The sequence below is a fragment of the Neovison vison genome, chromosome 3 (genome assembly GCF_020171115.1).
Source record: "Neovison vison isolate M4711 chromosome 3, ASM_NN_V1, whole genome shotgun sequence".
Classification (NCBI taxonomy): domain Eukaryota; kingdom Metazoa; phylum Chordata; class Mammalia; order Carnivora; family Mustelidae; genus Neogale; species Neogale vison.
In genome coordinates this window covers 124,195,263-124,210,085 of record NC_058093.1, presented here as the reverse complement: position 1 = coordinate 124,210,085, position 14,823 = coordinate 124,195,263, and the positions used below count along the sequence as shown (strand labels likewise).

The window sequence follows — 14,823 nt, the reverse complement described above, 5'->3', positions numbered from 1 at the left end:
GAGCCCAGCCTGGAGTCCGCGCTCTGCTCAGTAGTGGCTCCGCGAGCCATCCGGAGCCGTCCGGCAAAGAAGCAGCGTTCCCCTCCCCTCCCCTTCCTGAAGCCCTGTCACTTCACCCCTGCAGAAAGTGACGTGTCTGTGAACGTTGCTGCTGTTCCTCTTTTAAAGGTCAGACTCTGCTTCGAATGCTCGCACGTCACTCACGATGTTTTCTGATGCTGCCAGTGAGACAGGGACCCTGTGTGTCCGCCCCTCCCAACGGCACAGATGACTCAATTGACCCCAGTCTGTGGCCCCTCGAGAAAGGCCATGTGATCCTGAGATCCAGGGTCACCCACGCTCACCTGAGCCGGCCCACGTGGTCCTGATATCTCACACTTACAGCTGTGGCTCCACGAGCAGCACCTTGTTGTGTGCTCACGAGGGTAACCTAACCGCGGAGGGCTTGGGTGGCAGCGGAGAGAGCTGTGCGGAGTCGAGTGGGAGGTGTCCTGCGGTCTGTCGTCAGAATCCTTGACGCCGTCCGACACACACTGTCAGGCTCACTTCGCTGTGTTTTTACTTCCCGTTGAGTATTCTCAAATGGTTTTAGCTTGGGAATGTATACTTGTATTCTTATTATAATTTTAGAAATAACAGTGATAAGGCATGAAAAAGAAGTGAAAGACAGAAATTAGGGGAGGACCTGTTTGCCGGTGACATAGTCATCTCTGTGGAAAAGCCCCAAGAATTCTGGACTAGTAAGTTTGGCGAGGGGGTAGGATTCAAGGAAAAAAAATCTCTCTTCTCCTTTCTGATTCTGTGTGCCAGCGGGGAACCGTTGAGGTCTGAACAGCCTTGGCAATAGAAGGACGTGGCCAGGCTGTTCTGAACAGTCTCGGCAATAGAGAAGCAAAGTCGGTTTCACGAACTGTATGCCGGATGCGCGCCGTGGGACGCCGTCGAGAGGGACTTGGAAAGGTGCAAGAGAATGTGACCAGAAAACTCCATGTGCCCAACAGCTGCCAGATTCCAAAATTGACATGGAAAGTCAGGGGAACTGGAATTACCAAGACCGTGTTTTAAAAAGAGGAGCCAGTTGGGAAGACTCGCTCTACCCAAGACAAGGCGTTCTCGGCGGAAGACAGACTCCTGGACCAGTGGGGTCGACAGAGCCCGGGGCAGGAGCCGCAGGTGTCACAGCAGATCTTTGACAAGCGCGAAGGGAAAGCAGACGCCGTCAGAGCCGCCCGCAGAAGGGAGCCTCCAGCCACCCTCACAGTTCTGGGGAGGCTCCCTCAGAATGAGTCCTAGACCCGACATAAAATGTACGGCTGTTCGCCTTGTGGAATAAAACGCAGAAGAACACGTGCGTGACCTTGGGGCAGGCCTGTTTAGATGCCGCTCGGACACCTGATTCAGAAAGGGGAACGTTGCCAGGCTGGACTTCATCATAATCCAAGACTTTTGTTCTGTGGTGGCTCTGCTGAGCCAGTGAAGAGGCAGGATCCTCGTTGGACATCCTGGCAGATCACAGTCCCGACAGAGGCCTTGTATCCAGAAAGTACAAAGAACCTCACAAGTCAGGAAGGACACGACCCCATGATCGAAACGAGAAAATCCCTGAAGGGACAGCACGGGGGGGTCACGACGTGCAGGTGGCCAGTGAGCGTCTGGAGACACTGTGCTCACCACCGTGTCTCAGGCGGGGACGGCGGGTGGGAACCACGGCAAGGCAGGGTCCCGCGCGTGGCAGGCCATGTGCTCGCTCCCCACCGACGGGCACACGGTGTGGCATGGGCACCGTTCGGCAGTTCTGGTGAAGTTAAATGCACTGAGCACATGACGCAGCATTTACCCAAGAGAAGTGAAAACTCGTGGCACACAGAATCCTGTAAGGAAGTGGTGGCCGCTAGGCCAGGGCTGCCGGTCACCGCAGCCACACCGCCCAGTGTCCAGCCACACGGGGGAATCTTAAATGCATTTTGCTACCCGAAAGCAGCCTGACTCAGAAGCTCGTATGGTCCCGTTTGCCTGGCACCCTGGGAAATGTGGAGCTTTGGGCCCAGATGACGGGTGGGCAGTGTCCTGGGATCGGGGTCGTCAGAGTCGGGGACGGAGGGGCCGCGGGAGGTGGCCGTACCGACATGTGCGACCGCCTTGCCCCACGTGTCTCAGACCAAGGTAGATTAGTGAGTCGTTCGCACGACCTGCGGAAGGGTTAACCTTTCCCAAGATTTGCTTGATTTTACTTTTATAGTTTGGTTGGTCCGTAATAGAAACGTACTTCTGGATCTCTAAGATCTATCCCCAAAATACTAAACATTCTCTAGGTTTCTGGCTTTTTGCTTATTTCCTTTTATCCACACGAGTATGTGCTATTGTCACTTCTGTTCACGGAGGACAAGACCACTCGCAGAGGCTGAGTGTGTGCCCTGGGGTGCCCCGAGGCGCCCCGAGCAGGACTCAGACCCGGGCCAGCCAGACCCTGAGCGGTGTCTGTGCAGTTTCCAGACAGAGCTCCTGCCAGGGGAGTTTCCGCAGCTGGAGACCGGCAGTTCTTCCTCCGCTAACACAGAAGGAGAGGCGTGTGGGCCCAGGAGAGCGCCTGCGCGCGGGGCTGGGTCCTGCCACCAGTGGCCGGTGTTCGTGCATATCTGTGCCACCAAGTACAATGAGCCGCTCACTGCGTCTGTCCAAGCTGAGGTCTGGGGCCCTGAGAAGCTCCACATCCAGGAGCTCGTGGTCGATGCACAGTCCCATCGTGTCTCAGTCATTTTATTGACAGCTTTTGTGCCCATTCTGTAGTGTTCTGCCTTACTAACGTGTGGTCTGCTTGCTACAGAGCTTTGGCCAGTGTGCACAGGGGTGTGCTGACTTTCACAGGCCCCGTGGGGGAAGTTCATAGTTCCTGATGCAGGAGAGCAAACAGCCCCTTCTGTTCCTTTCACTGTGTAAACGGCTGGTTATGTCACATCAAAGAGTGGAGAGATGTCAGCAAGTCTAGCTACAGAGGAAACCTTCCATGTTTATATCAAAAAATTAAATTCTCTTTTAAAATATTCAAATAGAAATAGCCACGTACCTAATTGCATGAGTTTTATGAAAGACCAAACCCCTGCTGGTGTCCGGGCAGAGAAACGCGTCTGGCACATCCGCACGGAGACGTGGACGTGTGGCCCCTGAACCCTCCCGCCCCTTTGAGACCCAGGACCAGTCTCAGGGACACCTGTTAGGTCTGAGCCGGTGTTTCCCGGGAAGGTGGTGGAGTGGCCACACCTGCCTCGTGGCCTGTGTCCCTTTTGAAAAGTCGTCACTCAAGTCTAGGTGGGCGTGGCCCAGATCTCAGATGCTCTGCAGGTCACTGCGGCGGGCGCCCCGGGGCATCTGTTGCGTAACAGCTCATCCCTCCTCGGGGCCATTTGGGGCAGTGCTTTCTGATGTGCCTCTGAGGCCCCAGGTCACCGGCAGAGCTTCGGACTCTGGGCATTTGCTGCTGACCCTTGAACACTGTGGGGTCAGGGGCACCCACCCCCTGCACAGACATCTGCAGATATCACTTTTGACTCCCCCAGCACCCAGGGGCCTCTTGGTGACCGGAAACCTCACCCACCCCAGGAAACACGGATGGCGCTACACGTGTTCTTTGCTGTGTTCTTACCATAAAGCAGGCTGGAGGGAAAAAAGTTAAGAAAATTACAAGGAAAAACAAATACATTTACAGTACCATATTTATTAAAATATAAAATACTAAAATACCATATTTTTAAAGAATGCACATCAGCAGACCCGCACAGTTCAAACCCATGTCGCGGGTCACCTGTCCGCTACCCAGCACAGCTAACCCGCGGCGCGGACTCCTGGGAAGCCTCGAGCCGTTCGCACTTCGCGGTGTGTCGTTGGCGGCCGCGTCTGCCCTGTGTGACGGACACGCTGCGCTGCGCCATCGGGGTGATGCCGGGTGTGACCACACGGGTCCGGCGCCCATCGCGCCCGCGGCCCCACCTGCCGGGCACTGCCGGGGACCAGCCCTGAGCACCCGCAGGCCCGTGCGGCTGGCGGACGGCACGTCTCCCTCTTGGGTGCCGAGGGGACGCAGGCCGAGTTCTTCCATCATGGACACGTCCCGCGCGGCCCCATCGTGGCTGTAACCGTGAAGGCTGTCGTCTGAAAGCCACTCTGTATCCCTGGTGGACGGACCGACGTGGCATCTTCTCCAGAAGGGCTCTGCGGGCTGGCGAACCCCGGCCCCAGCCAAGAGAGACCGTCCTCTCTCACCTGGAGAAGCTACGGGGTCAACTCAGGGGTGTTTGTTCCCGAGAAATAAGAACGTGAAGGGAGCCGTTCCCATGACAAAGTCTCTGCCCCTGGTGCTTCCAGCGTTTGCTGATGTGCGTCGCGCGCCGGGGAGCCGCGGAGCTGGTGGCTGTGCCCTAAAGGTCAGCAGAGCGCGAGTGGGGGCCCCCGCTGCTCTGGGCCAGGCGCACGGCGCACAGACAGGAAGGCAAGTCTTGGGCCAGTTCGTGGGCTTGGGGCCTGGGGGTCTTCTAGAAGGTACTCGTAACCAGCCGTTTGGAAACCTGTGAGTCACGCGTGTTGTCCCTCTCTGCTAACTAACCTACTCCACTGTTTACCCTAGGGAAGATCCTTGTCCTTCAAGACCTTCCTCGTCTGGGTGTTGGTCAGTGTTTACCAAGGTAAGACGGGCTGGATGGAGGCTTGTCTCCTGCCAGCGGTGGCGTTTTCCCCGCTCGGCTGAAGTGCAGAGGCTTCGAGTTTTGTCGGTGCTAAGCACCGCAGTGTTTGCCCCGGGAACCAGTGCTCCAGCAGGCGGCCGGCCGGGCCCTTCACAGTGCAGGGTACCGGGTGGTCGGTTACTGATGCGCGTTTTTAATTAAACGTTAATCTATAGACATTTTACCAACCACGTCCCACATCCTGTCCCACCAAGTGCTTTCCTTTCACGGAGCGATGTCCAGACCGTGGGAAACCTCACTTACGTAAACAGAAGTCAGTTAGCCCTCTGGTGAGTGTTCCCAGATAAACGAGAGGTCGCTGAAGGTGAATTAGCCGATTAGGCAGATCACAGCGAACACAGTTTCGCTGATTGACGACGGCCTGGTCTTTCCCCCAAGTACTAAAACGTTCCTAAGCCTCTCCTTGGGGCCACGTCTTTTTTTTCATAGTCCAGAGTTTAAGTAAATCGTTTGTCCACACAGAGTAGGGGGTTCGCGTGATCCTGCATTTCCGAGTGTGATGCACGTCGGCTCGCACGGCCGGCCCTGTCTGCGCAGCGGGCTGGCCCGGCGCTGGGTCCTGCCCTCTGATAGCCGCGGGTCCCCGTGCTTGTGTGTTGCAGGCGGCATCCTCATGTACGGGGCTCTGCTCCTGTTCGAGTCAGAGTTTGTGCACGTGGTGGCCATCTCCTTCACGGCCCTCATCCTCACCGAGCTGCTCATGGTGGCCCTGACCGTCAGGACGTGGCACTGGCTGATGGTGGTGGCCGAGGTCCTCAGCCTGGGCTGCTACGTGGCCTCCCTCGCTTTCTTAAACGAGTATTTTGGTAAGTTGCCATGGGAATCCTTCTTGTCTCTTACTCATTTTTACACATTTGTTTGTTATTTTTTTTTAAGATTTTATTTATTTATTTGACAGAGAGATCACAGTAGGTAGAGAGAGAGAGAGGAGGAAGCAGGCTCCCCACTGAGCAGAGAGCTCGATGCGGGACTCGATCCCAGGACCGTGAGATCATGATCTGAGCTGAAGGCAGAGGTTTAGCTCACAAGCCACCCAGGCGCACCTTTTTATTACTTCTTGATACACTGTCTTAATTTGCAAGCCACAATAAAACCCACATCAGAAGGCTTCACTACACAAAAAGTTTATTTTTATGGAAAGATAGAACTTTTCTTTCCAAAAAAAATTTTTTTGTGAAGTTTTTTTACAAAAAAATTTTTACGAAATTCAGATTGTCACCCTCTTGGCTTTTCAAAAGTTTATATTGAAGATGGCCGTTTCCAAAAATCCCTTCCACAAGAGCTGCATTATTTGTCCTTTTTGCTAATTGATAAGCTCCCCAGATGGAGCCGAGGCCCGCCTTTGGACACGGAGGCCGCGGGACAGCGCGCTGGTGGCCTCCGCCCCAGCACCTCTTCAGTGTGTGCGAAGCATCACGGGCACCGTGGCAGGGTCACTGTGCACATCCCAGCTCCAGTGTCACCGGTCCGGTGACCTCGACAGAGCGGCTCACAGAACCGTTCCAACACGTGGCCGCTGGGCTGCTCTCCGACTGTGCTGTGCTGGCCACCAAGCTCGTCCCTGTCCCCCTGTTGTACAGAGCGGAGGGAAAGGGGGCCAGACTCGCCCTTAGCCGCAAGCTCATGGGACCTGCCCACGCTCCTGCTGCTACAACCTGGGGCCCACTGGCCGCGGGAGGAGCTCGCTGTGCCCAGAAGCCCCGCGCAGCCCGCCCTGGTCTGCGTTCCCCTCCGCCGGCTGCCCCCTGCCCCAAGCCTTTCCAGCCAGAGAGCGTTCGTCACACCGTTCCCTGCCCCAGCGTTGACCCGTGCTGCCCACGGAGCACAGATGATCTTTTCAGGGTTTTTAGAAATAGGGCAGCGAGAAGACGACGGCAACGTTCGTCCTGCTGGTCGTCACCGCCAGGTGCTCCAAGGCTCCCAGAGCCGGCCCAAGCCCTGTAGGGCGGACACGGTCACCAAGTCCACGCCGCATGAAGCAAACACGGCTTGGGGTGCTTTCCTGATCTGACGTGAAATTTCCCAGAGGATTTTCAGAAAAGGGAAAACAGCACCGTGTTCCCTGGTGCTCTTGTCAGTGACCATAGTAACAGCTAAAGTGCTCACTGTCGCTGGGTGAGGCTGCTTAGTCCTGGGCCTTTGTTACCCCTGTGGGACCAGTGCAGAGGTCCCAACCTCCACGACTGGCTGACGTTCGTGCCTCCCACGAGAGCAGGAGCCTGCCGCCCGGCAGCCGGGGAGCCCGGGTCCCCTCCAGACAGTTGCTCGTCAGGCCACTGTCCGTGCAAACAAGCACTTCCTGTAAATTCACACTCTTGAGTGTTAAGTTCCTGTCCTGTGCCCGGCCTGCTGTGCCGCGAGGCTCATTGGTGGGCCTGACAGGCGTGTGCTCAGGCCGAGGCCGCTGAAGAAATGACACACCCCACAGAGGTTCTCGCCCAGCCTCGTGGCTCCTGGTGCGCCGAGAGCCAGCAGCTGGGAAGACAGCAACAAACCCGGGGAGGGGGACATGAAACCCTCAGGCGGACGAGACAGAGGAAGTGCGTCCAGGGGCCCAGAGGGTGGGAGGAACCCTCGGGGAGAAGCATGTTAGCAAAGACATACGTAGCAGGAGTCCAAAATTAAGCCAAGGGCCCTCCAAGAGATGACCAAAGAGGCAAAGAGTCAGGTGGAGGGGTGAGAACCAGGGAGATTCTGGGTTCCTCCAGGAGGCCTGCCCTCTGGCCACCACGGGGTCCCAGAAAGAGAATGCACAGGAAAAACCTAAATCTGAAGTCTGCGTGTCTGCAGGGAAAAGAGCCCGCCGGGGACAGGGACCGACTCACGCCAAGACCCAGCTTCATCAGAGGCTCCAGACGCCCTCAGGGGTGAAGACAAAATCTGGGGAGCTCCAGGGAGAAGCCAGTGGAGCGGCCTTGGTTGCGGGCTGGGCCTCAGGCACAGGAGTGTGCCTGGAGGAGGTGTCCTGGGGCAGGGGGGAGGTACCCCAGTACAGAGGGCAGTGTACTCGGCGGAGCAGGAGAGAGCCTCCAGCGGGCCCGCAGGGCTGCCGAGAGAGGACGTGGTGCGGACACAGACTGTGAACGCCACTTGTGGAAGCGTCCTCAAAGGAGGCTGAGCAGAAGGCGACTCTGCTGGCAGCCGTGCCTTCGGCCCTCTGGAGTGGGCTGTCCTACAGGGTACGGACGTCCTGGGCTCCTCTGCAGGAGGCTGGGAGGCTTCCAGAAGTTCTCCACGTTCAGTGGCCACTTTGGAGCGGGTCCCACCCTGGGCGAGGGTTCGGCTCTGACTTGCCCGCCTTCCAATACCGGTGGCCCTCCCTGATCGGTGGCTTCATCAGAGCGTTGCTGCAGTAAATGTGTCTGTGTCACAGTTGGTTTGGGGCTGTGGGAAAATCCCTCTGAAGGCCAAAGCATTAACCCTTAACAAACAGTCGACATGTATTTTCTGTCACCGAGTCGCATGCCCCACATGCTCTGGCGGTCTCCTGGTTGGTTCGTCTTCACCAGGAGGGAAAGAGAAGAGCCTTGGGCTTCTGCTGCCCGTGGTCGCGCGAGGTGCCGGGTGAACTCGTGCAGGCGAACACGACGGTAACGCGCAGCAGCTGTACCAGGAAAGCGTCTCCGCGGCAGAACTGCAGATTGCGAAATGTGTGTGTTGGGCGAGTTTCAACGGCAGGAACTGTGTATTTCCTCCCTTGTCCGAACTGGAACATCACTCGTGGCAGAGAAGCGTGGTCCCACCGCAGAAGCAAAGCTTTTTCCTTGGGTCTGCGCTGCGGCCTCTCGCAGGCAGGGGCGAAGCTGGACGGTGCTGGAGACTCACCCCTGGCGGGAGCAGCTGCCTCTGTTCCTTACTGACTCTTCGTGGCCCAAGCAGGCGGCCCCGTGGGCTTATCCCCCCCAGCCTGGCGTGCCTGGTGCGGGCCCCGGCCGGGCCTCTGGGTGTCGCCAAGGGCGCCGTGCACCCTCCCTGCCGCGGGTCTGCCTCCGTGTCTTAGTGGTCGAGTCCCCGAGACGCACTGCAGGGAGTTTCCCGGGTGAAATCCAGACCCTGAGCCGCCGGCTGTGGGCAGGAGCGCCCTGGGCTCACCGCGTGCAACAGCCGTGACTCCCGTGAGGGGCCCGGCCTGCCGGGCGCCCAGGGGCAGCTGCCGCGGGAGAACCAGGTCCGGCTCGGCTCTTGCACGCGCATCTCCCCGCGGAACGCAGGCGGCCCCGCTTTGTTCCGTGAGCGTGAGACGCGCCCGCGTGCCCGGGAGTGGCCGGCGGCGGCTTCCCCGGACGGCCGCTCCCGCCCACACAGCTGGCCTGCGGGTCGCACGGGTCGCCGGGGTGGCACGGGTCGCCGGGGTGGCGTCGCCTCCCCGAGCCAGCGGCCGAGCCCTGCGTGCACCTGCGGCCGCCGCGGGCGCTCGGGGTCCCTGCGCGCGTCTGACCCTCGGGTCTCTGCTCCGTGGAGCGAAGCACTGGGCGGCGGGTGCGGGACGGGCGGCGGGAGGCCCCGCGTGGCTGCGGGCGGCGGGGGCTGGAGGCCGCCTCTGACGCTCGCTCCTGTGTCTCCGCAGACGTCGCCTTCATCACCAGCGCGACCTTCGTGTGGAAGGTGTCGGCGGTCACCGCGGTCAGCTGTCTGCCGCTCTACGCGCTCAAGCACCTGAAGCGCAGGCTGGCCCCGCCCAGCTACTCCAAGCTCTCGTCCTAGGCGCGGCGCGGGGCTGCGGGGCGCGGGGCGGGGAGGCCGGGGCGGCCGTGCGGGGCGCGCAGCCGCGTTCTGTCCGTCTGTCTGTCTGCTTCTCACAATTGAACTTCGCTGTCGAACCGCCTGCGTGTCCGTGGAAGCGGCGCGGGTCCCTCCCCGGGGACCGACTCGCAGCCCGAGCGGCGCCCCGAGACCTCCTGCTCCTGGGCAGCGGCCGCCGCGCGGGGAGCCCGGGGTCCGGGTCGCCGTCCGTGCAGGTGACACGGGCCCGCGAGCTCGCGCGCCGCACGCCCTGCCTGCGCCCCGCGTCCCCGCCTCGGCCGCGAGCCCCGTGAGCCGTCTTGGCCGGGTCCCTGGTCCGACACGGCGCCGTGGCCCGCGTCAGCGCCCGCGCTTCCCCGGAGCGTGGGGCGACTTCCTTCCCGTCCGCTGAGGCGGGGGCCGCGGCCGCACAGCCCCGTGCCGGGTCATCGGGCCGCCCGCGGTGCGGTGCTCGCTGCGGCGCGGTGCTCGCCGCGGCCTCCGCGGGTCCCAGGGGCCTGTGCACCTGCCTCCCGCCAGGTGGCGCTGTGGCCCCGTCCCGAGACCGCCGCCGCCAGGTGGCGCTGTGTCGTCCCCCCTCCCCGTCCCGAGTCCGCCGCCGCCAGGTGGCGCTGTGTCGTCCCCCCTCCCCGTCCCGAGTCCGCCGCCGCCTGGTGGCGCTGTGTCCCCCCCCCGTCCCGAGGCCCCGCCCACCGCGCGGTGGTTGCGCGCGCAGCGGCACGCGGGGTCCGGACACCGAGGCCCCGCGGGTGCGGCCCGGCCTGCGGGCGCCGTGTCCCCGAGCGAAGGGCCGGTCGTTGTAAGACGCGCCGCGAGGCCCGCGGCCACACGTGGTCGGCGACCCCGAGAGACGAGCAGCCGGGAAGCGTCGGGAGGAGACGCGACCGGACTTGAGGACGGACTCGGCGGGGCCCGGCTCGCGGCCCCGGCGGGGTGGGGGCGGGGCGGAGGCCGGCGCGGGCAGTACCGGCGCTCAGCCGTGGGGGCTGGGGCCGCCCCGGGAGGGACGCGCGGTCGGTCCAGGCGCCCGGTGGCCGCGGAGCTCGGCTGGCGCGGGGGGCCGGGCGGGAGGAGGGTCAGGTGCGGGTTGGACGCGGCGGCGGGGCGCGGGTACGAAGGCGGCACCGCAGAGGCGCGGGGGCCTCAGGCCGGGGACCCCGGCAGGGAGCGGACTCCCACCTGCAGGACTGGCCGGAGGCCCTGTGGGCCCTTCTCTCCCCCCACAACACTGTGAAGCCCCGGAAGGGTCCTGCCATCCGGGCACACAGGTCAGGGGCTGCCACCCCGTCCTCTGGGTCCCCCGACCTGCAGCTCCGCCGTCACGTCTCCCCGGACGCTGCACACACAGTCCAAGGGGCTGGACCCCCGCAGGCGCCGCCCCTTCCCCCGACGTTCCTCCAGCTCAGAGCCTGGAGACCCTCCGTGTTCTCCCGAGTTCGTGGCCTCTTGGCCCAGGGACGGGGTCACCTCTCCCGACCCCAGCACATGCCCACCGGAGATGCACCCAAGCCGGGACCTGTGACCAGGTAGGTCACCCGCACAGCCCAGAGCTGACCAGGGTCTGTGCTGGGATTTCTCCGTGGAAGTGGAGGAGAAGCAGGTCGACCCTGGCCCTACTCTGGTCTTCGTGGGGAGAAGGAGACCCTGAGTTCAGGGCTGCTCCGGCGTCGGCAGACCACAGCTGTCGCATCCTGTCCCCCCTCACGTCCTCGGAGGTGGTGGCCTTGTCCACATCCCAAGACAGCAGTGGTCACCTGACGCCTCTGAAAACTGGACAGACCGCGTGGGAGGGCGGACGTTTAAAGCCTCGGAGAGCAGGACGCTCCTTTTTTGAGTTAACTGGGAACTGACGTACACGAAACCCCTGCCGGCCGCCCTCCTAGACTGTGGGTGAGGACCTGAGGGTCACCGTGTTGCCACCCCCCACCCCGACCACGGGAACAGTCCGGCTCTGTTCCTGCCAGTCCCGGCCCCTGTCCCTGCATGGAGACGCCTGAGCGGACGGAAGCCAGCGGGACAGCCCGGGAGCACCCTCCATCCCAGGACGGGGGCCTTTGATGGGAAAGGTCCCTGGTCGCCCTGTGTCCTGGGAGGACTCCTGCTGTGGTCACCTCCGGGTGGGTCCCCAAAGGCTGGGGCTTTCCTGCAGCTTCTCTCCCTAAAGCTTTTGTCTTGGCCTCACTCTTGGCTTTCAGAGAAGCTACAGGACAGCGCAGCTCCCCTTTCCACCCCACACACCCCCTGGGCCGAGGGGCTCCGTCCTGCGGCCTCGCCCACAAGGGTGGCGGACGCCCCCATCTCCCAGTGATGTCTGCCCTGTTCCCGGTCCCAGAACTCAGGCATTTGGGCTTCAGGTCTCTGTCCCTGCCCCACCAAGCACCGGGCAGGGGTGTTGTATGGCCCATTGGGAAGGACACGTGGCACACGTTTGTGTCCTTAGGGAGCATCTGTGGCTGGTGCCAAGGTTCGTGACCACCTGGGAAGGGAGCCCTGTGCTCCCACGTGCTCTGGGCCAGCGCGTCGGATGTGGCTCTAACCACATGCCCCGTCCCCAGACACAGGAAACGGCGCCTGGTGATGCCGCTGGGTGTAATTTCAGGAGACGCCAGCAGGTGGTGCTGGAAGCTAAGAAATGCCCGCCCGCCGCTGGCGCCTGTGGTCGGTCTTGGGCTGATTCTTGGTTTGGGGACAGCAGAGGACACAGCTCTTGGGACAGGGACCCAATCCCAGAACTGAAGAACTCCCGCCACAGCCCATAGACATCTGTGTACATGTGGCGCCTATTTGGCCTGAATGGGAAGCCATGGACCCCTCCTCGTAGGTGAGAGACAGGCCGCCCCTGTCGGGCAGGGGTCCCGGAGGCCCCCGTGAGGGCTCACCCAGGCCCACAGCCCGTCCCCACGGACAAAACCTCCTGCAGAGCCCAGAAAGTTCTGGAGGCCCAGCTGCCCTCCAGGGTCTGCGGCCCTCAGATGTGACGGACCAGAACGGGCCTGCATCCTTCCTTCTGAGTCCTGAAAACACTGAAGTAATTGCAGGATTTTCCGGGTTCCGTAACGGCCGCTAGAGAGAACCCGGGAGTGCCGGAGCCGTTGGGTCGCGCTCTCCGGGGTCCCTCGCGCCCGCGGCGGCGGCGCCCCAGCCTGCATTCCGGGTCACCCGCGGTCATCAGCTCTGCGAACGCTGAGCTGGGACAGCAGCAGGGAGACGATCCCCGCGGGCTCCGCGCTGGGAACCCAGTGAGGCAGAGACAGGAACGCCGGGGGCGGCGGACACGGGGACCAGGCAGGGCCGGGGGCACTGGTGAGAGCCGCGCCGTCCAACCCCAGCCCTGCGGCCCTCCCCTGCTCAGTCCTCCCCCTGCAGACCTGGCTGGGGCTCGGAGCCCACACCGACCCCCTGGAGGTGGGGAAGCGCCCGCTCCAACGCTCTCAGGACGCTGCCATCACTGGGGGTCCTGAGGCACACCGTCCACTCTGCCGAAAGCCAGCACCCCAGCCAGGAGGCCCGTGCCCGTCGCTGCAGCTCCATCCGTCGAAGCAGGCCAACGGCCCCTTGGGGCTGGAGGGGCGCCCGTGGCTCATGGTGGGTCCTGGGCCTTTAGAGCCGACGGGCGGCACACGTGCTCCAAGCAAAAAGGACAGAAGGCCCAGACCCACTAGGGGTGCAGTCGTGGGCTCCAGCACCTGCAGATATATGCCCCAGGCCCCCTCGGGGACCAGAGTGCTCAGGGCCCTGCTGGAGAAGATCCCGGCTCACTGGGTGCAGCAGACGGGTCCCCTCACCCCATCCACACACGGCTGAGCCATCAGCAGTGCTGAGCACCTGCCCTCAGCATAGCCCAGAGCCAGAACCCCTGGTTCCCAGTGTGCCCTCCCCACCATCCTGCCAGGGCCACCAAAATGCCTAGGAAGCAGCAGACTCGTCCACTCAGTTCCGGGTCCCAGACATCTGAGGTCAGGGTGCCCAGGGCCGTGCTCCCCCGGGAGGCCCAGGCCACACCTGTCCTGCAGCTTCAAGCTCTGGTGCTAGGGGCCTTTGTGGCCTCGTGGCCTCGTGACTCCACTCCATGCCTGTCCTCATGCGTGTGGTCTCCCGAGTATCTGCATCCAGTCCTCCCACTAAATGGGGGCACCCCAGGACTGACCCATTGTAGCAAATTCCATCTGCAAAGTTCCTCTTCCAAGACCGTCCTGTCCCGAGGTTCTGGGAGACATGAATGTTGTGGGGACACCACATGGCCCCATACGGTGGGGTTAGCAGTAGGATCCCTTAACAGAACTGCCTGGATAACTGCTGTCAGCTGGGCGGCTCCTTCCCGCCTGTACCCGAAGAGAGGGAGATGCCTCCAGCCCCGTCGGAGGACGGTCTCCGTGTCACAACGGGACGTCGCTTACCGTGCTCCAGCTGTGTCCGTCCCCTCCCTGGAGCTCAGCCGGGCCACCTGCCCCCAGGGTTCAGGCCTTTGAGAAAAGTGAAACGTTTACACGTTTACGTGGAGTCACAGATTCAAAGCGTTGGGCATCGCTGGTGTGGTTGGGTGGACGCAGATCGCTGGGCAGCGCCTGCACAGACGCCATCCGCACGCGCAGGATTTTGGTCATGTGTCCACCTGGCTCTGGGACGCCTGCACAGGGCCTCGGGCACCTTTCTGTCCTGCGTCACACTCGTCTTGTCACCGTGACTCGGTTTCTCACCATGGCTCCCGAGGGGCGGGCAGGACTCTCTGCGTGTCTGAAGGCTGTTGTCTCGCGAGCAGTCTGGGGCCCTTGCCCAGAAGGGGACCCCGTGATGATTACTGTTTTCCTTGAAACTGGCCACGCCACAGAGCTCACCTTTCCTGGGTCCCCTGAGCAGAGCCCTGGGTTAGGGCCCCCCTCCTGCCTGGAGGGCCCTGCGCCGCCACAGTCATGGGCGAGGAGCGCCCACTCCCGCCGGAGCGCCCTGCATCCGGGGCAGGTTCGCAGGTTCGGTGGAGAAGGCCCACCTCGTGTCGCGAGACCCGCACCACCCCCTGATGACGAGGCGTCCAACTCCGACACCCTCTGCTGTGCTTTTAATTGTACTTCCCTGTGTTTCTCTCAAGGTCCATTTGTCGTCCCCCAAGTTGGGAAGCTAAGTTACCGCCCGTAGGTGCTGGTGGGGAGGCCGCCAGTTTCCCTGTGGAAGGGGTCATGGATGAGTGCGTAGTCGGCACCAACGCCAGCATGAGCTCCGCGGCCCTCCCCTTCCAGACCTGTCTGGCGCTCACGGCCGGGCCTGGGTCAGACCGCTTTCCCTTTCTCCCTGGGAGTCCCACACGCGGGCTCGGACGTGTAGGTGCCCTGGGCTCTGGAGGGCCGAG

At 62.2% G+C, this 14,823-nt stretch overlaps 1 protein-coding gene across 9 annotated transcripts in view; it reads left to right on the top strand.

Annotated features, from left to right (window-relative positions):
• The window catches only part of ATP9B (ATPase phospholipid transporting 9B (putative)), a 223,685-nt gene extending 214,226 nt beyond the window's left edge, over nt 1-9,459 (top strand). For all 9 annotated transcript variants that reach the window (XM_044242779.1, XM_044242783.1, XM_044242781.1 and 6 more), the window contains 3 exons: nt 4,619-4,676; nt 5,339-5,542; nt 9,304-9,459. In XM_044242779.1, the coding sequence (XP_044098714.1) occupies nt 4,619-4,676; nt 5,339-5,542; nt 9,304-9,440 (399 nt within the window). In that variant the 3' untranslated portion in view covers nt 9,441-9,459. The remainder of the gene's footprint in view (nt 1-4,618; nt 4,677-5,338; nt 5,543-9,303) is intronic.
• The last annotated feature ends 5,364 nt before the right edge of the window (nt 9,460-14,823 follow it).